Below are 23,305 nucleotides of genomic sequence, written 5' to 3' on the forward strand. Positions count from 1 at the left end.
AAGCCGCTACCATCAGCGCAGGAGCAGGGAACCGGACAGGAAAAGAGAAGATGCTGCCGGGCTGAGATCTCTCAGCCAATAAATGGCCTCCCATTCATTTGTATAGGCTTTTTTTTTTTTTTTTTATTCCTGTTCTCCTGCCCGGTTCCCTGCGCCGCTCCCGTGCTGATGGTAGCGGCTTCCTCCCCTGCCCAGCTCCCTGTGCCGCCGCCACCCCCCTCCCCCGGCTCTCTGGTAGCCAGCATTAACCACACAGCTCCGGGCTGCACATAAGTTTTAGCGAATTTTGTGTGCAGCCCATCCAACCTCCTGACTCCAATCCAATGCACACGGGACCGTGCATCGGTTTGGACGGGATGTCCGATATGGGTAGATTTCACGGCCTGATTAATCCAAATCAGGTGAAATTGTGCCCGAATCGTATAGTGTATGCCTTAAATGTTCTCTATTCACTTACATCTGACCAATTCAGATCAGATGGATCTTTGGTGCAGCACGAATGATTTTTCGTCAGATGCATCAGAGACTCAGCCGCACATCTGATCTCAGGGAGCTCAGATACAGGGCCAGATGCACCAAGCTTCAAAAGTGATAAACCAACCAATAAGCTCCTGCCTGACATATTTCAGACTCCATGATATGGTAGGTTGGAGCCAAATGGCTGGTTGTTTATCACTCTCCATTTTATCACTTTTGAAACTTAGTGCATGTGGCCCTTGTACCTTTTTTGTCAGATCGGTCTGTCATATCCATTGGAATCTGAAAATAGGCCAAATCTGACTATTGGATGGGGGCCTTAAGACTGATCTGAAAAAAAAAAAAAAAAAGGCAAAATCTGCACTTCCTCAGATCAGATTTGCGGCAGAGTCTCAGATCCATCTGACAAAAATATATATATATATATATATATATATATATATATATATATATATATATATATATATATATATATATATATATATATATATATATATATATATATATATATATATATATATATATCTTTGGTGCTGCACCAAAGATCCATCTAATCTGAGGCGGTCAGGGTTTATCATAGATCTGATCAGATGTATCTGAAGTGAGAGTGAAAAATTAGCCCAGTGTCAGATTCCTGTGAGTTCAAGGGAAATCTAAGGCGATATACAGCTTCAGAGATGTCTGCGTAGTGAATTGGGGGGGGGGGGGCTCATGCATGGAATCTGTGGGAGCCCATAAAAAGACGTAATAGTGTTACAGGTAGATAGCTGCTAACAAGACCGAGACATTTATATTTCAGCAGACTGTAAGCATGCAGCGCAGTGATGTACAGACCAGACTCATCTGCAGCACAGTGAGACCAGACTCATCTCTTCCAGCTGCTTACAAAACTGCAGTGTGGGGGACACCGTGGTAATGTGTTACCCCCACAGAGGTGAGGAACCACCAGCAGATAGGGACATAAGACCCCTTTTAATGTCCAAGCTACTTCTCCTTTAAACACACAGCAGAACAGAGACGCTGTCGCTCAGGGCTGAGTCAGCCAGGAAATAAGGAGTAACACAGGAATGCACAGACAGTAACCCCTGCAGAGGGGTGTACATTATATTCCTCCTGTTGCCAGGACAACAACCACTACAGAAGGCTCCAATAACTATTTTACTTCCCTTTTCCTATAAAGTTGCAGCTATTTTTAAACCTGATCTGTTCACTTAAACGATTGCTGGCCAGGCCCATGGTTTTACTTGGGTGTAAATGAATGAAAACGTGAAAGTTGGATGTATACTGTAGTTAAAGTCTATATAGAGAAGCCTAAATACAAAAAAAGTTACAGCTACTGTAGCTCAGGGGTATGGATCAAAGGCTAGACCGTGTCTAGGTCAACAGGGCGACAAATAGGTCAATGCGAGCCACTTTGTGCAATGTCTACACGTTTGTAGCCAACCATAATCCAGAAAGATTCTAGGCGCCACATGTGTCAACCATATTGTAAAAGGTTAAAAACATTTCCTTGTAAATAGGGTGTCAGCTATCCCTTTAGTATAAAGTCTAGGACAGGCATGCCCAAATTGAGGCCCTCCAGCTGTTGTGAAACTACCCCAGCATGCCTTGCCATTGTTTTAGCATTCCCGAATAGCAAAACTGTGGCAAGGCATGATGGGACTTGTAGTTTCACAACAGCTGGAGGGCCATAGTTTGAACGTGCCTGGTCTAGGCCAGGGATGTACTTAAATACTGTACAGTGAAATGTATTGGTAACCTTTTCCAACTAAGATCATTTACCTCCTAGTTATCTTCTATAGGTCATCTTTATTCTCTATTTTCCACTATTTATTTCACATACATTAAACGTCTGTCCACATATTGTGATAATAAATATTAACTTATTAGGTACACATACATTTATGTTCTATAAAATCAGTAGTCGCTGAACTCCTAATCATGATTCACACACACTTTATTTTTTGTAAGAGTCACTGTGTGGTCGGAATGGAAATGTAGAGGATTGTTCAGGGTCACGGGATGAGAAAGGAAACGTGATAAAGGGTGAGGACCTGGGGCATTATACAGAGTAACCAATAGGAAGATGTGAGTTATTGTCAGGTGACCCTGCAAAGCCATTTAATACCACGCACATATCATGTTATATCTTTACCTGTCTGGATATCAAGTTTTAAAAACTACACACATACTATAGAACCAGCCAAGACCAAGTCATTTTCTCTATCACAGAACGGGCTCTTCTGCCACTATAGGTACCAGCCACTTCTAACTGGTAAACCTAGGACACCATTTATCCATTATATTACTATTCTGTAATAGGATTATTTATAATTAGCTGTTCCCTAAAGCACCCAAAATCTTCTATCATTGCAATAAAAGACTACAGTTTTCAGTTAGATTTTCAAACATATGCAGCAGCAGCAGCACAGGATTTCCATAGCACCACAGGATGGACCCCTAGCTGCCATAAAAAGGATGGATTAGGGATAAAGACACATGGGGAAAGAGGCTGGAGAGAGACAGAAGGCTGGAATGATGGGGCCGGAAGCTTGAGAGACACAGACGAAGGGGACATAGGGGGCAAAAGTCTGGTTGAAATCCTTTTGGAGGAGGCCCACATTAGTTCTAGTCACACTTTCCTACTCGTAAGTGCTGGGAGACTTCCGATTTTTCCTGCTGTCTCCCAAACCCACAGAAGAGTTGTCGGTACTGTTTACCTAGCACGGCGCCCATCGCATTGATCGCATGCCATTATAGTGGCCTGCGATGCGATGGCTGCGATTTTACATTGGAAGGTAATTTAACATTGTTCCCAATCAACCAGATCAACCCAATGGCCCCGATTTTACATAGGCAACAATGTTAAATTCACTTCCAATCAACCCAATGGCTACGATTTTACATAGGGAACAATGTTAAATAGCCCCCAGACCACAAATTGAATTACCACCCTGAAGTGTGAAATGCGCCCCCCCCCCCCCCCATTGTTAACGTCACCCCACGGTCAACGTCATCCCGAAGCGTGGCGAGCGCAGCGAGCCCGCGAGGGGCGGCGGTACGCGTCCTCCGACCTTTTCATACCCCTACTATCCACGTCGGCGTGGAGTTAATAGAAAGTGTGGCGAGCGCAGCGAGCCCGAAGCGTGGCGAGGGGACACGGATACCTTCACAGGTATCCGCGTCCCCTCGCGGGCTTCACAGGTATCCACGTCCCCTCGCCGGGCTCGCCACGCTTCGGGCTCGGGGGCTCGCTTTCTATTTTCAACTCCACACCGACGTGGATAGTGGGGGTATGAAAATGTCGGAGGACGCGTACCGCCGCCGCTCGCCACGCTTCGGGATGATGGGGGGGGGGGGGCATTTCACACTTCAGGGTGGTTATTCAATTCAATTTGTGGTCTGGGGGCTATTTAACATTGTTCCATATGTAAAATTGTGGCCATTGGGTTGATCTGGTTGATTGGAAGGGAATTTAACATTAAAAACACATAAGATGCATGCGATGCCTGCGATTTGCGGCAAGATACCTGCGGTATAGATTGTGGGCGCTGTTCTAGGTAAACAGTACCGAGTTGTCAAATCTCCCATAATCCCACCTGCTTCCTAGTGAAGCAGGCAGGATGAGGAGATCATACTGTACATTGACTTGTGTCATGTGGAGGCTGTGCTAAATCTAATGTTGCTTAATTTAGCCCCACCCCCTCCCTGCATACCTACAAATAGTGACATTTTGGGTGCAATGCCTAGTAATAGGCTTCTCCGAAAATAAAGCCCCATACACATTAGAGGATATTGTGAAAGATAGCACTCAGAAAAAGGGCCTTCTGAGTGATATCGGTACTTGTGTACTAGCACGGTGCCCATAAGGCATGCGATGTGATGGCAGCCGATATTATACAATTTTAAATTGCGAATTAAAATTGTATAAGCACCCTAATTACAATGTTAAATGCACCCCCACTATGAACGTGAACCAGAAGCGTGGCAAGTGCAGAAAGCCCGCGAGGGGCGGCGGTACGCATCCTACGACCTTTTCATACCCCCACTATCCACGGCGGCGTGGAGTTTATTTTATATAGTGTGGCGAGCGCAGCGAGCCCCGCACGGGGACGCAGAATACGAGTAAAGTAATACGCGTCCCCTCGCTGCGCTCACCACACTATATAAATTCAACTCCACGCCGAAGTGGATAGTGGGGGTATGAAAAGGTCGTAGGACGCGGATTGCTGCGCTCGCCACGCTTCGGGTTCACGTTCATAGTGGGGGTGCATTTAACATTGTAAGCCCCCATTAGGGTGCTTATACAATTACACATCGTATAGGGGGCTTATACAATTTTAAATCGCATCGCAGTGCATCGGGTGTATGCCATGCAATGCGATGCGATTATATGTCGTGCAACCAAATATCGTGGGCGCCGTGCTAGTACACAAGTACCGTGATATCTTCCACAGTATCGTCTAGTGCAGGGCTGGGCAACACCGGCCCTCCAGATGTTGATGAACTACACATCCCAGCATGCCTTGCATCAGTTTCAGCATGGCCACATAGCAAAACTAATGCAAAGCATCCTGGGATGTGTAGTTCATTAACATCTGGAGGGCTGGTGTTGCCCAGCCCTGGTCTAGTGTGCACACTCAGTTACCGTGGGCCATTAATGATTGACGTCTGCTAAACATAAAGATCAATTTCACTATATAGTCTAACGACCCGCATATTAGGTGTGTATTCACAATATTGGGACTTGCGGACAATATTTATATTGTCTAGTGCAGGGATGGGGAACCTTCGGCCCTCCAGCTGTTGAACCATACCTCCCAACTGCCTCTATATTGCAGATGTATTAAGCCTGGAGAGGAGATAAAGTGAAAGGAGATAAAGCACCAGCCAATGTCATTTTCAAATACAGTTCATTGGCTGGTGCTTTATCTCCTTTCACATTATCTTCAGTTTCTCTCTTTTCCAGGCTGAATACATCTGCCCCAATATTGGCTGCACACGCAGTCACAATTTGGATTATATTACCAGTACCACAAGGGCTGTTTAAGCAACTCAGTTTGTGGTTAGGGTTCATAGTAATGGTCGGCAAAAGTATTAATGTCACACACACAAACAGCAGAGCCTCTTTTGCTTGTCCACCCTGTGCAGGCTTTTGTATAGTTCAAGTTTATACAGTCAAATGAGAGAATGCAAATATAGGTTCAGACAAGAAACGGCAATATGTTCCTTTTCTATTAATACAGGTTGCTAGCACCTCTTTTGCCTTTCCCAGAATACAGCAGCACAACTGGAAGCTGTGCTGCCTGTTGTATGTCAGGCTCTGGTTACATACTGACTCACATATTGTACAAACCTCCAGCTAATAAGCCAATCAGACGCTAGGAAGAGGTGATCCCCGCCCAGGCTTGTGCGTTTGGTTACACACAGAGATAATCCTTTCACCCCACCCAATCTATTTGCTTATATTGTTTGAACACACACAAGAAAAACAGAAGTTCTCTGCAACTATTATGATTATTATTATTAGAGTAAACATTCTATACCATGTGAAATTACAGCAAAATAATAATGTGAGGGGTAATAATCTGCCAATATAACCTGTTCACTGAATGCAGTGTTCCAGCGCTAGAGTATCATCGGTGGATATTTTGTAGGTGTGTGCCCCGGTGTGGGACAGTTCCTCTGCTCCCATTAACTGAGCAGCAGCAGCGATCCCAGCATGCTGGTTATCTGCTTGTAAGCTGTAGCAGAGAGCAGCGTTTTGAAATTAATGACATTCCGGCCACAACTAAGAAACTCTACCTGCAGCTGTTTGGCTCCCAAACGGTGGGAAATTCAATCAATGCTCCTGAATTTACGGCCAATTAGAAATGGCCACCATGAGCCAATCAGCGCTTGCAGCACCATACTCAGCCCCATCGTCTGACAGACTCTGCCGGGATGGGCAAGCAGAAGGTGCAGCAGCAGCGAAGAAGTGATGAAGAGTTGCCAACAGTTACCGAAAAGGCTAGAAGACACCGGGATCAACAAAGAAGATTACTGGTGCCGAGCATAGGGAGGCACCGTGCCCGAAGCATGGCGAGTGCAGCGAGCCATGCGAGGGGACGTGGTGGTACGTTTTGGTGTCCACGTCGACACAACATGTGCCGACAGGCAGTATTTCATACCCTACCATCCACTAGGACATAAGGGTAAAAATAAAAATAAATGTCACTGTACCTTACCGGTGTCGACCATGACAGTGTCTACCTAATGACTGTCTAACAACTTGCTGGTGACCAACTGATCACCCCCGTGGGCAAAGTCAGGCCCTCTTTTCCTAATAACACATGGCGTTGTGGAAAGGGCACATTTGTCAGATTTAGCTGCAAGATCCAAAGCAGTTTTCCTTTTAAAAACGAAACTTTTTAAAATTATTTAACATTGCTGTCTGCTGGGAAGGCGTACTCTGACCGTAAGCTGTCTGCTGGGAAGGCGTACTCTGACCGTAAGCTGTCTGCTGGGAAGGCGTACTCTGACCGTAAGCAGTCTGCTGGGAAGGCGTACTCCGACCGTAAGCAGTCTGCTGGGAAGGCGTACTCTGACCGTAAGCAGTCTGCTGGGAAGGCGTACTCCGACCGTAAGCTGTCTGCTGGGAAGGCGTACTCCGACCGTAAGCTGCCTGCTGGGAAGGCGTACTCCGACCGTAAGCAGTCTGCTGGGAAGGCGTACTCCGACCGTAAGCTGCCTGCTGGGAAGGCGTACTCTGACCGTAAGCAGTCTGCTGGGAAGGCGTACTCTGACCGTAAGCTGTCTGCTGGGAAGGCGTACTCTGACCGTAAGCTGTCTGCTGGGAAGGCGTACTCCAACCATAAGCTGTCTGCTGGGAAGGCGTACTCCGACCGTAAGCTGCCTGCTGGGAAGGCGTACTCTGACCGTAAGCAGTCTGCTGGGAAGGCGTACTCTGACCGTAAGCAGTCTGCTGGGAAGGCGTACTCTGACCGTAAGCTGTCTGCTGGGAAGGCGTACTCCAACCATAAGCTGTCTGCTGGGAAGGCGTACTCCGACCGTAAGCTGTCTGCTGGGAAGGCGTACTCTGACCGTAAGCTGTCTGCTGGGAAGGCGTACTCCAACCATAAGCTGTCTGCTGGGAAGGCGTACTCCATGGCTGTGCAACACCGGCCCTCCAGATGTTAGTGAACTACACATCCCAGCATGCCTTGCATCAGTTTCAGCATGGCCACATAGCAAAACTAATGCAAAGCATCCTGGGATGTGTAGTTCACTAACATCTGGAGGGCCGGTGTTGCCCAGCCCTGGCGTACTCCGACCGTAAGCATTATGTGAGAGCAGCAGGAGAACATCTGGGAATATTTATTTTAGCCATTGCACCTGTTCTAGTACTGTAAAAAGGTATACGGTTGTTAGGTTGACACTATTAAGGTAGTCATGCATTGGGACAACCACTGAAGGTCGGCATGGCTTAGGTTGACACATGCGAGGGGACACTGCACCAATACGGTGACCATGTCTACATTCGGGACAACGAAAGAGTGAAAACACTCATGTCAGCCTTTTGACTGTCGACCTTCCCATTGTTAAAAATGCTTGTGGTCCTTTAGTGGTCATCCCAATGCATGCCGACCTTAAATTTGGTCAATCCAATGACCTATACGTAAAAATGGACCAACACGAAAGAGTAGAGTCGTACAATGGGTGCCATCATTGATCACTCTTCATACTTTCCAAAGCAACAAAGATACCACAAACCGGTCCTCTGCCTCAGTAACAGTCCCAAACACAAATGGCAGAAGCTGGTTGTTGTCCGATCCTAATGTACAGATACAGTCAGGTTTCCGCGTAATACCACGAGAGGAGGGAGCAGAACGTGTTTATAACCAACTCAAGCGAACATGCTAGAAAGACATTTGGCTAGAACTGCATTATCAAGCTTACGAAGGGATGTATTGTAGCTGCAGAGTCAAACAAGGACTAGGTAATATATAGAGAGCACCTACTTGTCTTTTCCAATCGTTTCAAAGTCTTTCACAACCACCTCCAATGATGCGGCGTGGTCGAGAGCTAATCCCTTCAGATCAAACTCCAGAAGCTGAAAGAGAGAAACGGTCAGATGGGCTATATGTATCAGTATGTAAGCCACAACTATTTCATGTCACATCACTGAGAGTCACAGGAGTCTCATTCTCTAGCTCCTGTCACGAGATTACAAATCTAATTAGATTCTTCATGCTGCCAAGTTCCAGACTAAATACTGTAGGTCACGGCTCAAAGAACGCAACTTATTACTGACCACCACATATCGAATGTCATTCTCTACAGCTTTCCATGCATCGTGGTAACTTCTAGACCTCATCGCCAATAGTGATTACAAGTATTTAGAACACCTGTACAACGCATGAAACATTTTCCAATGACCACACACCTGCTTGCAGATAGGTATCTGGATGGTAGGTTGAAAGCAAACAGTTGACATGACAATGGTCAACACAAGTCCAGATGGACGCAGATTGGAAATTTAACTGCACAACACAGAGGAATTAAAGGGACAGGGTACAGAAATAGGAAGTCCTCCTGATGTGCATCTCCAAGCCTTTGTGCCAGAGTAATGTTGCTACACTGCATTACACACAAGCTGTCCCATTTACAAACCTCTTGCGTAGGTGGTCCGAGCCTGGTACACCTTGCACTGCTGCAGCCTGGATGGGTTGGGATCATTGGCTCAACATGCAGGAAGGTCCAAATGGGGTTTTTCAGGTATTTTTGTCCAAAATTTCGTCAGTGGACACTGAAACGTAGCACTGCGTGCGCTCGCCATGCTTCTGGCAAGGTGCCGCGCTACACACTGCACACTATTTTATCCTCCCACCATGCCTTAGTGGATGGTAGAGCATGAAATACCACCTGCCGGCACAAAAAAAAAAATAATTGAAAAACCACGTTGAGCTTTTCAGTATCGACTTTCCTGCATGTCGACCTTATTGCATGTCATTCACTGGGTGGTGTGTAATTAACCAGGACCATTTCATGAACTTTAAATCATGGCAGAATACTAAATCACTTGTAGTTTTTGTGGGGAATGTGCTTTTATACATCTATAGCTCTCTACCCATATAGACACTTGAAAATGGTTAAAAGTACCTATGTCGGCATTTTTTCAATCGGGACTGGAAAAAAAAAATCCCCGCCCTACATGGCGGGTGGTGCAGCCAGGAGCATGGCAGACTGCAGAGGTGTCCGTTGCCACCGAGAGCGAGTGAGTGTACAGCAGCAGAGCAGACTGGTGGGGGTGAAATCATGGCAATTTTTGGGCCAAATCTCAGGATCCCATGAGTGGCCACCCTACCTGCAGGGGTGCCTTGGATTGGTGGTCCAGGACCAATTCAAATTAATATATGGGTCAATTTATCAGGCAAATTGAGAGATGGTAGCTGCCAATCTGGTCCCTCACAACATAATTTTATCTGAGGAAGACATCTAAAAAATAATTTAGTTAAATATTCTTCCAAATTTCCTAAAAATAAAAAGTTTAGGAACCACTGATCTATGCTAAGGAAGTAAGTAGGAGTAAAGTAAATCTTGAAATTCAAACAATAAAACAAATACAACCAATTGTACTACAGTAATTCTAAGGGGGTATTCAATCCCCGCCGCCATTTCCGATGGGAGAAATAGCAGCGGCACATATTCAAGTCGGGGAATTTGCCTAGGGCGCAGACGGGGCTTGCATCGGCCCTGCTCGACAATCCACGGGCATTTTTCGCGGACACACCCCCTTTACACCGATTTGCAGATAAACTGGCGAGCGGAACGAAGACGGCACTTTGTCTAAAAAGCAATTAAAATAAAAATATTTAAAAAAATAAATAAATAAGTTACCTCTTTCCATACTGGATTCAGTTCATTGTCGATAGCTTTAGTTTTCCTTTTATCCCCTATAAAAAGAGAAAGAAAAACATGAATAAGGGTCTTTAAATAGTTTCTTTGAGGATGTACTGTAGAATATGTTAATCCAGCTTGACCTTCAGCTAACAACCCCTTGAACTCCACATTGGTCAAACAAATGGATGACTAGTGTTTGCGTAAATAGTGACATTGTTCCCAACGGTTTGTCCAGGAAATGCGGTTTGAAAGTGGAAATTGCAAAACCAGCAATATTAGAAGTTCTTCTAAATAAGTTTATACATAGCATTCCACAGGTTTACGGGCAGGCATTGTGCATACTACCATAACAGATATCAATATAATTATGCCTGAATCTTCAGACTGAGAAGTGAGCTATACGGTTTGGATGGAAAAGGCATATAAAAACAAAAACTATATAAAAATCCTTACAGAGTATAATGCAAAGTCCCTGAAGCACGTCTGCCTGTACGCCAGAATCTCGAAAAACCGCTGAAAGAAATTGTGCGTTTTTCACAATTAGGAAGTGCATTTCTCCCAGAAGGTTTTCGGATATTCACCATGGGATACGGTCAAAGTAGGATATTCACCATGGGATACGGTCGAAGTATCGACCACACATAGGTCGACACCGTTGGGCCGACAGGGGGGGGGGGTGTCGACAGGTATCTAGGTCGACATAGGTGCCCGAAGCATTGTGAGCTATGCGAGGGGCTGCGGTTGCCTTCTAACTGTGTCCATGTCGACATTAGGGTAAAAAAAAAAAAAAAAAAAAACACATGTCGACCTTCCGATATGCCCTATGTCGACCTTAGTGTGGTCGATAAAACAATCCACACCCATTCACCATCTTCCTATCCTGTACATAGTGTTACCGCATTCACTACTAAATCCCGGCGATCGGAATCCCAGAGGTCGAAATCCCGACAAGGGGGGCCGTGAATCGTCCGCCCTTGCGGGCCCAATGCCTCGCTACACTCAGCACACTATTTTATTCTCCCTCTTTGGGGGTTGTAGACACCCAGAGAGTCAGGGGTGGGGGCGCCACCGGAGCGCCCCAGGCGAGTCGGGGTGGGGGGGTGGTACCTGTGTAAAAAACTTGCGGCCCCGGCGTCCCTGCAGTGCTGTAGCGGGCAGGGGTGTCCGTGCCGTGGGGGAACCTGCGGCGCGGTCATTGTGTGTAAAGCTGGCTGCGGCCGGCGGGGTCCCTGCAGTGAATAGAAAATAACTAGCGCTTCCCGCACCGCCGCGCGCATAGAGCTAGTTATTTTCTATTCACTGCAGGGACCCCGCCGGCCGCAGCCAGCTTTATACACAATGACAGCGCCGAAGGTTCCCCCACAGCACAGAACTGCCGTCCTCCAGGTGCCGGCGCCCTAGGCAAATGCCTAGAGCTGCCTAGTGGTGGCGCCGGCCCTGCATAGAGTTAGAATTTGTCGGGATTGTGGCGTCGGTATTTCAACCGCTGGGATTTTTACAGCATACCGGGTTACAACCGGTCAGGGATTACTCAGGTAATTAAGTCTGGTGTCCGGAGTATGGACGGGTGGTGTTCCCGGACTATACAGTGTCCGGGAACAGGCAGACGCTCCGCCACTTCCTTTCTCTGTCTCCAGTGCGCAGCCATTCACACCAAACGAGAGAGACGCGCTGTGCGCACGCCACCAGGAGAGAGCCGGTCTGACAATCAGGTTCATGGCTTTCAAAATTTGCGCCGGTAGTGGTGGCTCCTGATTGGCTGTCAGACCACAAGCTTGTGTGAAATCTGAAATGGCGTGGACCTGCTCTAAACAGCCAGGTTGCACACCACTCTGCCTGGCTGCTTGCAGCTGTCACAGCCCTAAACTTCCCTGCATGACGGCCCTAGCAAGCTGCACTTATGTGGCATAATACGTAATGGGCATCACTGTGTGCAAAATCAAGAACAGAATTGAAGCAAAGGTTAAAAAAAAACATTATCGGGTCAAGGGGTGGTACACTGAGAATCTCACAAAACTAAAAAGGTGATAACCTTACCCGTATGAGGGCCGAGCAAAATTAGTTTATTGGGTACTTCTATGTAAGTTGGGCGCCCGATTAGCATCGCATCACATGGGCCATTTTAAGGGCATGCGATGCGATTTTTTTCATTTAATTTTATTACACCACAATATTTCATCGCATGCGATTTTATCGGGTGTGCGATGCCATTACATGAGGTATACAATAATATGATTGCATGTCCTAAAAATAGCTTTTACGGACCCCCCCCCCCCCCTCGCCACACTATACAAGATCAACTCAATTCCGATGTGGATAGTGGGGTAATGAAAAAGTCGGAGCACACGTTCCGCTGCGCTCGCCACGCTACGGGGTGCCGTGTGAGTGAGTGAAACCTATTTTTGGGACATACAATCATATTATAGTATACCTAATGTCATGGCATCGCACACCCTATAAAATCGCATGCGATTTTGCGGCAGATGCGATGCCCTGAGGCTGAGAGAGCAGTGAATTACATTGGAAAATCACATCACATCGCACGGCCCTAAAATGGCCCATACAATGCGATTTCCCTACGCAGAATAGCCCACTAAGCAAATTGCTTAGTGGGCGCCCAACTAACATATAAGTACCGTTTATTGTAAATCAACCATTTAGCATGCACTAAGCAAACGGAGTGAATGGAATCATCACTGTACACAGCAAACAGTGAGGCTGGCCGGGCCCTGGTAACATTTTAGGGCCGTGAACTAGATGTGGGAGGTCTGGCCACACCTTTAGCAAAAACTGGAGTTTAACAGTTCTGGAGCAGGGGGAGCCAGGGAGCCTCTCTGCCATTGACATCACAGACTCCGCAGCTGCCTCTGCAGTACAGAACACTCCAGCAAGTGCTGTGGCCGCCCAGGAGGGGCGGGGGTGCGGCAGACCGGGGACCCTGCCATGCCCCTCGGTAATTAGTACCCACTTCCCCCTCCCGGCAGCCATGACAGCAAACACAGGGTGACCGATGCCCAGAGCAGCGAGTGCTCTCCATATCATTCACTGCACAGGGGCAACAGCCAGGAGGCTGCAACAATGACAGCAATTATGGGCACTGCACAGAGGGCCCTTACTGGGTATAGTGGCACCTGCGGATGTGATGTGCTACACATACCGCGTCCCCAGATGTATGACGGCCGTGGCTTAATGCATGAAGCACTATGCGCCCCAGTCTATGCGCACTGCCATCTACAAGACAGTACACCAATTGTTTTTTTTTCAAGGGCCTACTGTGAGAAAACGAGGGCCAGTTTCAGTGCTGCATGGGCGTGGCCAGTACCATGCGACTTGCCCAATCTGCTGCATCGAGAGAGGATGTATCCCTACATCCATAAAAGTACATTAAAGGGGAAAAAAAAAAAAAAAAGGTTGTGCCTTAGGAAGAAAATATAAAAAAAAATGAAATCTTAAAACATTTGTTTTTTTGTATACCGATTGACAAGAGCATAGCCAGCTGGGTGGCTGGTCATCATACTGTCATAGCGATAGGCCTAATCTTCTGTTGAAGCCTAGGAGCTGTAGATTCATCCACCACAGTGCTAATGTGGCATCCCAGAGTGCAGTAACAAATGGAAGTAGCTTCACAAGAAATAAAACAAGTGGGCAAATAATTCTCTAGTGGAAGGAGTTTGAATACCTATATAGTTTTGCCAACAATCAGCCCCCAACCCACCCTACACCAAAAAAAAAAAAAAAAAAACCAACAGCTAAGTGAACAATGTTCCATTTGATTACAGCAAAGTATGTACAAAACTGATGTGGCCGATGCATACATATTATTGGGCACATAAGCAAAACATAACATTTGGGCTACATAATCTGACTAATCAGACACAAGTAGTGATTGTGTTCCATCATGAATCACTGGCAAGCACACGGAAACACAAGGGTGGAACTTGATACAGTCACCCACTATTCCTTTTCATTCAAAAATTTCATCACATTATAAACTTAGCATGGTTCTGCCAATAAGCTGGAATTACTAACTAGACATGGGTTCCAAAAGTCATCAAGACAAAGGAAGTAGCAGTTCCTCTATGTACAATGGTAACAAACCATGTCAATAGAACAACTAAAATAAGTGTAACCTTTATATACATTACCGGTCAAAAGTTTGGTGTCACCGGATTTTTTTTTTCAATGAAGATCACATTAATCAGAAATCGGCTCTATACATTGTTAATGTGGCAAATGACTATACTAACGGCAAACGTCTGTTTTTTTTTAAAGAAATATCTTCAAAGGGGCATAGAGGCCCATTTCCAGCAACCATCACTCTAGTGTTCTAATGGTACATTGTGTTTGCTAATCACGCCAAAAGACTAGCACATTGTGACATAGGGCGGGATGTATTAATATACATCGCAACCCTTCGTCTGACAGCCGCCGCATATGTACTAACTTATGCGGCTAACATCGGGTTGCGGTGACGAAGAACCCCCTTGCGATACCTGTGATGTGGTCTGCGGGGGTCTCAGTCACATCCCAGCGACTGCCAGTGTCCCCCTGCAGCCGGATGTCCTCCCGGCTGTGACACTTGCTGGCGGAGGAGGAGGATCAGGAGGACGGGAGAGGGAGGCGCACGGACGGCGGGCGGCGATAGAAGCCCATAGGCTTCTATAGGGTACCGCCACTCTCTGGATGACGATACCATGCCAGGCAAAAACGGGGCGGACGGGTAATGGTAAATAGGAAAATGCAGTAAAACCCCCGTTTTACCGCATTTTCCCTTTAGTACATCGCGCCCAAAGTGTATCTAACGGCTGACCAGTAACTGCTGTTGATGGCACTTGTTCCAAAAATTGGGTTGGGAAGGGGGATCAAGTCCGTGCCGGCCAACACACTTGCCTCCCCTGCTGTGGTGGGAAGAAAAAAAAAAAAAAAAAAAAACCAGTGCAGTAGGGTTGATTGGTGTGCATGTATATAACATGAGGGGAAGTTGGGGGTCAGGCAGGTGTTCCTGGAGATTAACGACGATGCAAAGATATTGATAAAGCAGGAAATTAAAGCCCCATTACACACTAGGCAGTATTGTCTCTGAGCACTATTGTTCAGAATATAATCTAGTGTGTACACTCAACATCGTGAGAAACGTGCGCTGTTAATGATGATTGAGGTCTTCCAAACATGCAGGTCAATTTAACTATCTAGCCAAGCGACCTGCGGCTCTCGGTAAAGTCATTGAACAATATCGGCTGCTGATAATGTTCAGTGTGTACAGACAATCTTGGCCATCTGCAGTTGAAATGGTTAACTATATCGGACACGCTCCCCATCTGCCATCATGCACAGGGTTTAACAGGGGTTGCAGAATAGCACCCTCTGCCTTGCGCAGTTGCACTATGCTAGCTTCAGGCCTGGCAGCCGAAAAAGGGATTACCTCAACCCCAATACTTCCTATGTTAAACCTAGATGGCAGACATGCTGGGCCCAGAAACTCAGTACATAGATTTGTGCCTCAAATATTTAAATATAGGAGCTGAGTAGGGTGAACGTTCCGCTTTCCAGGAATGGAGAAGGGGGAGTGAAACTATGCCAGCAAGAAAAAAAAAAAAAACACACACACAACATCTGCCCGGCCAGTCCTATACCTCCTGTGCTCTGTATGAAATTAGGGAGCACCAATAAATGTTTCCAGAATGTGCAGCAGTGAGTGAAGACTACAGGGGTGGGGGGAGAACAGAGTACTCTGAAATACATACATACAGTAGGAGCACATCTCATCTATCTTGTTTAGGCCATGGCTCAGGATGGCTAGCCATGGCTATCCTATTGTTCTCAGCTGCAATACAATGCATAGAACAATAGAGTAGGGCAGCGGTTCCCAAACTGTGTGCCGTGGCACCCTGGGGTGCCTCAGAACACCTGCAGGGGTGCCCTGGCTTGGTGGTCCAAGACCAATTCAAAATGATTAATTTTGAATGTAATAGGCAAAACTAGTGCTGGTGGCTTCCATTCATAAAATATATGGACAAACCGAAGCAAATTCTGACACTCACCACACAACTTACCCTAAGGATGACATATAAACACAATTAACTTCATTTAATATATTTTACTAAATTACTCCATAAAAAAATTTTCCCTAGGGGTGCCATGACAAAATTTCTGATACTATAGGGAGCCGTGAATCAAAAAAGTTTGGGAACCACTGGAGTAGGGGATTAGCAGAGTAATCCAATTACTCACTTAATCCTATTATAGCGATAGATGGCAGTGGCTCCCACTGTACATACACTTTTTTTTTTTCGTATTTCCAACATTACTTTGTACTATTTCCTTTCTTGAAACTACCATCAACGCTGCAAGACAACGGCTCTATGAAATTTGGCAGCCGTGACTCAATTTAAATGAGTGTTTTATTTTTGGAGGTTTTCGGAGAGGGAAACAGGCACGCACTGTTGGAAAAGATTTATAATGTTCCATGATATTGTCTACAAAATGTAACTTCCTATGAGGAAGCCTGTGTGGTATCTTTGTGCGGTACATTAAGGAGACCAAAGCAGATGAGGATAAAAACCCATCCGCAATTCTGATTACGCATGCTTTCAGCTAGATCATATAGATAGTGTGTTTGGCATGGAGATTGCAGTGCAGTGTATTCTTGTTAATTATTAGACCTAGCAATCCTTTCCTCCTAGTTACTCAGATGGACGGTTTAAAAAAAAAAAAAAAAAAAATAAAGTCTGTTAAGTTCAGTCTTTCATAACGTCTTACTGCTTGGATACAGGGAGAGAATAAACAGCCCTGTTACCAACTGTGTGCAAACTGGCCCCACAATGCTTAGAAAGAGGACTTTCTGATTATAGTGTAGCAAATGTATTCTATGGTTCACTCCTCCCATGTACTCAACTACTGGTCCTGTAGCCACAATTCAATTTCTGGTTGAAAACTGACATTAAACTCATGTTTACATTCTGGGGCCGATTCATGATCACTCGGACCCGAATTTGGCCCCGGCTCCAATGGTCCGGGTTTGGTAATGTGCATTTTTGTGCATATGCAATCCCTGGCACAGAACGACTAGAGAGTTCCATACTCACTGGGTTGTTCGTTGCGAGGAGGGAGGGCCACTGTCCATATAAGGGCCACCATATTGCACCTGACTGCACTGCCTCCCAGCCTTCAAATACAATCTGAAAACCCCTCTCATTACCACAGCCCACTCTACCACCATCATTACATCCTTCTACTGTCCCAATCCCCAAACTAAAAATTAAGGAAGGTACCCACTCTGCCAAAAGCCCACCAACTAGACCAGACACCATGGTGAAGCCATGCTCACTTACATGCAGGAACCAATTTGGTGGGACATCAATAGTATTTTCCCCATCTAGTTAATCTCCTGTATTTATGAAACCTAGGTTCACCTTCAGTTCACAGCTGTTACACACGGAGTGAATTTGATACTTTTGGGTTACTAGTACTCCCAGGTCCAGTGGCGTAACTAGATATATGTGGGCCCCATAGCAAAAGTTTGTAAGGGCCCCTATTTATCACCTAATGCTGAAAAATATATACAGCACATGTAACTGACAGTCAAAGTGGGCCCCTCTCAGCTCTGGGCCCCATATCAGCTGCACCCCCTGCACCAATGGTAGTTACGCCCTTGCCCAGGTCCTTTCTTCATCTCAGTATTAACTTCTGTATTACTACAAATAGAGAACAATCTCACAGGCATTCTAGATTGTCCTAATGATTCTTATGTGGTGTACACACTGTACAATTTGACATTAGATTCGGACTATATAGTCGGATCGCATAGACACCGAATGGAGATAGAAATCTTAAGCATGTTCTATCCCGATTCGATGCGCGTTCCCGTTAAGCTGAAAATCGAAAAGCCAAATTCACAGTACAGCACTATATAATGCAGATTATATATAGATAGTATGAATTGTATATAATCATCTTGGAAAAAGTGCGTTAGCACGAAACGAGTCGATAGCCTGCTCCGTGGACCATCTGCCTCTTTCTTGCCCGCCCGACTTCCAAGCCCAAACAGTGGCCAAGGATTGACACCCCTTCCGAACGGACCGGAAGGAGGAGACGTGGCTTACTTAACTGCCGCCAGCTCCCTGCACCGTCCTCCACTAGAGGTAGGGCAAGAGTCAGGCCACGGACTTTTAAAAAAGTACTCCATAAGGAGTGTAAACATATGGTTATATATGCACACACACTTTTTTGTTTCTTTTCTTTTTTACTGCAGTTTAAATTTACTTCATTTATTCTTATTTATATTTTTATTTTATTTTCATTACATTTTATATATTTCTTTACACCCCATTTCCTATACCTTCTACATTTTCCTATTATCTGCCATTTTATTTGCTCTAACCCAGTGGTTCCCAAACTGTGCGCCTAGGCTCCCTGGGGTGCCTCGGGACACTTGCAGGGGTGCCTCTGGTTGGTCGTCCAGGACCAATTCAAATTATTTATGATCAATTATTTCTGGACAAAACCAGTGCTGGTGGGTGCCAATCATAAACTGTGTACAATCAGAACTAAATCCTGCCCTTTACCACATACCTGAACCTAAGCAGCACATATAAGCACAATCTACTTAATTTGATATATATTTTTGGGGGCCTGGGGGTGCCGTGGAAAAATTCTGATACTCTAGGGTGCCGTGATTAGAAAAAGATTGGGAACCCCTTGCTCTAACCCATATCCCAACCCCATGCAGGTGTGTCTCCACTTTATTAAAAATTTCCTCCCACTACCTCCCATCCTTCCATAAATGTACCACTATTTCTAATTGAGCTGATCTGCAAGACGGCGCAGTATATAATATATATATATATATATATATATATATATATATATATATATATATATATATATATATATATATATATATATATATATATATATATAATGAATTTTATGTAAATAGCACATGAGTTAGCAAAGATTGCATACAGATTGAGCGCCTCATGCAGTGCCGGGAATCATCAGAATGCCCCCGCCGGTGGAGAGGTGCCGCATCTGACTGGGACACGCGAGCATCCCAGTCACACAGCATAGGAGAGCAGAAACCCTGCCCGTCTCTGCTTTGGGGAGATGGGCAGCCCCGGCAAGAAGAGATGCACTCTATCCGCAGCAATTGCATCGTTGATTAGCAAAGGAATCTCACCGTGTGTACACACCATTCATTTAAGAAAGTGGTGTCAAACTCATGGCCCTCCAGCTGTTGTGGAAATACATGTCCCAGCATGCCCTGCCACAGATTTTACATAATGGATTGCTAAAACTGTGGCAGGGCATACTGGAACGTGTAGTTCCACAACAGCTGGATGGCCATGAGTTTGACACAACTGGTTTAAGACATCACAGTTCCCACCTTTTTACAATGGTATGGTCCATAAAGAAGGAAGCAAAAGCACACAATATTGTAATACTGCTGGATGTGATCAACTCCACATGTGGGTCACACGTGTCCAGAGGTCAAATTCCCCACATTCCCTTCTTGGCACCAAACGTATGATTGATAACGTGGACTAAAGACTTCTAGGTGTATGTGTACTTGCATGAAGGTTGTTACAAGCACACACAAAAGGTTACTCCATAGCTTTGTTCTCCACATGTGGAGTGGATATACATCTAGTAGTATTAGAGTATTGTATTCTTATGCCTGGTACACACCAGGACGACTAGGGCCCGATCCCCTCAATCTAGATCCAATTCCGACCAATTGGATGTAGATTGTGTGGTGATTGGGCCCTTTTCTGTCCTGGTGGGGACCGATACCGATCCGATGCGCGGTCCCGCGGGTCGGTCAGTCGTTATTCAGATCCTACCTGCTGCAGGTAGGATCTGAATAACGACCATACAGCCGGGTGCGGGTCACCATCGGATCGGACCCGCTCACGGTGCACATCGTGAGCGGGTCGTGCCCCCCCCCGCGCATCATCGTGAGCGGGTCTGAAGAAACACTGACGACCTGCTCACAATGTGCATCGTGAGCGGGTCGTTGTGGTGTGTACATCACATTAGTTTTCTAATTCTCATATGTATGAACTATACTATAACAAATAGGTGGAGGCCGTAACATCATGCGAGAATCACACCTAGGCAGGGACTTCAGGTGCACACACACTAGAACGATTTTTGGGCCAATGTTTACTGATAAATCGGTCGAAAATTGGCCGATTTTGGTCCGATGCGCGCTCCCGTGGATCTTTAGCTGAATCTTCTGATCTTAAGTGCTGCACAAAAGATCAGAAGATTTAACAAAAGATCCATAGGAACGCACACGGGATCTTAAGAAAAATCTTTGGTAAAGATGTGCGCTTGCCTGAAATCTTTTGTCCAGGACGGAAAAAAGATTTGAAGGCTAATGTATGCGCACATCTTACGATCGCAGATCTTTCTAGTGTGTGGGCACCTTTAGAGAAAGGAGTTAGGCCCCCATACATTAGGCCGACTTGTCCTTAAGACAAGTCGGACCCAATTCTCCTGTGAGCCGCCCGGGAGGCTCACACACAATTTGGCACTTGATGAGCCAAATTTGACATGTGATAAATCTCTTGCGATTTATCACATGTCGGGGCGCAGGGGGCGGGCGGTGAGGGTCAGGGGGCGGCGGGTCCCTGAGTGCTAAGCTGGCGGCGCCGGGGAGTGCTGACCTGGCCGGGCGGTGATGATCATAGATATCAGCAGCACTGCGGGACGTGACGCGCAGTGGCGGGTATTAGATTTTAAAATTCCTGTCAAATTACTAGCCGTTCTCTGATTGGCTGAGCTCTCAGCCAGCCAATCAGAGAATGGCCAGTCATTTGACAGGAATTTTAAAATCTAATACCCGCCACTGCGCGTCCCGTCCCGCTGCCGATATCTATGATCATCACCGCCCGGCCAGGTCAGCACTCCCCGGTGCTGCCAGCTTAGCACTCAGGGACCCGCTGCCCGCCCCACTGCTCCCCCGGTGTCTGCATGCATATGCCTGTCAGGTGGGCAGGCATATGCATACAGGGAAGTCGGACGTGATCGTATGTACTGACTGTCCGACCACCCTGATCCGGTCCGATGCTCACAGGACCGCGCATCGGATCAGATATCACACACACCTGTGATTTTGGGCCGATTTCACCCGATTATCGGCACAAAGTGCCGAAATCGGATGAAATCGTCCCAAAATCGCATAGTGTATGGGGGCCTTTAGTGCGTTACAAAAATAAGAACAATGTTGCCATCTTTGTCATTGTCCAATGTATTGACTTTGGGGTCCAATTGGTCAAGGTAAACCGGACAATAAAAAGGTGGCCATACACTAGGGCGACTTCCCAAGAAGAGAAGTCACTCGCGATCCCACCTTGTACTGTATGCAGTCATATTGAAAGGCTTGGAGATGCAATTTATCGAACCTGCAGCCCCTGCGATTTTCAGCCTCCAATGTGAATGGACCGGATATGAAAAATATGTGATTTGGATGCTTATGTTACAGCGATTGGTTGAAAAATAACCAAATCGCAAGGAAAACCTGTCCTAGTGTATGAGCACCTTTACAAACAGTAGTTTGATCATGGTTTAAGGAGAAGGTCAATTTATAATTTAGTGGCTTCCCATTAATAAACACATGGAAAACTGTCAGTTTTCAGAGACTGGGCAGGATGCGCTAAAGCGAAGATATTGTAAAAACACAAATTAGGGGTTTTTTAAAGGCATTTTCGAATGCACTAAAGACGATGTGCTGGGGTACTGCTGTGGGGGGGGGGGTATCCTATTGAAGGGGATGGGATTCACTCTGCAGCGCTCCGAGACTGATCACTCCCAGGATAACCCAAGGCCATTGCCATCACTCATCACTGTGCAGAGACTCCTGGGTTTCAGTCCTGGCATTCCAGCGCCAGAGCTGCATTGCAAAAGGACAGCTCTTACCCCAACAGCTGATATTTTCATTAATAATCACATAGGTTAGTGTTTAAATAATATCTATCTATCCAATAGAACTCCCATGTTCTAAAATAAACTTGCCCCTGATCGATAGCCAAGCTTTTATGGTGGCTGGCCACAACCCTAAGAATGGGCCCTCGCCAATGCATACCCTTGGTGGACCCTCTTATGTCCCAGTCCGACCCTGAACAACATTTAGTTAACATGCAAATGGAAATAGTTGTGCCTCTTCCTGCAGTGTTGGTGGTGTTTGGAAGAACTGATACAAACACAATAGAGTCAATATTAAATGAAGGCATTGTTGTTCAGATCTGTGCGATGCCAGTGCTGTTAGCAGACTGTGTACATTAGGGAGGGGAACACAGCTCAATTGTCCAGTAAACAAACAGAAGATAGAAGAGAAAACCTTTCCTAGGTCAGGGGAGGAATGCAAATAGCCGTCTTAGTGATTACTAGCTGAGAAGGTGCAATTACGGAATTATCTTTCAGTAGGCAATCAATGCAGGGTCAGGCCACCCATCTTTTTAGATCTTCATGATTACACAAACCCTACAGTTTACAGATTAGCTTTGCAGCAATAGAAATCCGTAAGACACAGATGCGCTTAGAATACATCACTGTATCTAGGTAGACAGTCAAAAGGTCAAAGGATTAACTTTAGTGAAAAATGTCAATATGGACCCTCAATTTGTGTAGCACGTACCCTTGTGGTTCTGGGATAATGGGTAGGACTGAGTCTAGATAGACAGTCATGTGGTCAAACAAGTCTAGTTAGAGGCGTTAACAGTCAATAGTGTCTAGATAGGCAGAGACAGAAGATAGTTTGGTCGATGGGAGCATGATCGTCACGAGTCACTTTTTTGGACATCTGTCAACATGGACACCATGCCCAGTGTCCTCTTGCATGACACGGTTATAATCTAACTATGCCCACTTGGATGGTGAAGTATGAACCAAGTCGGTCTGAAGTAAAAATCACATGAAAAACGCATGTCAACCTTGTAACTGT

At 45.9% G+C, this 23,305-nt stretch overlaps 1 protein-coding gene across 4 annotated transcripts in view; it reads right to left on the reverse strand.

Annotated features, from left to right (window-relative positions):
* Positions 1-23,305, reverse strand: part of MYOF (myoferlin) — a 156,855-nt gene that overhangs the window by 116,009 nt on the left and 17,541 nt on the right. For all 4 annotated transcript variants that reach the window (XM_083149355.1, XM_083149354.1, XM_083149353.1 and 1 more), the window contains exons 2-3: positions 10,357-10,412; positions 8,478-8,569 (exon numbers count right to left, since the gene is read on the reverse strand). In XM_083149355.1, the coding sequence (XP_083005481.1) occupies positions 8,478-8,569; positions 10,357-10,412 (148 nt within the window). The remainder of the gene's footprint in view (positions 1-8,477; positions 8,570-10,356; positions 10,413-23,305) is intronic.

The sequence above is a fragment of the Crinia signifera genome, chromosome 6, assembly GCF_055691185.1.
Source record: "Crinia signifera chromosome 6, ASM5569118v1, whole genome shotgun sequence".
NCBI lineage: Eukaryota > Metazoa > Chordata > Amphibia > Anura > Myobatrachidae > Crinia > Crinia signifera.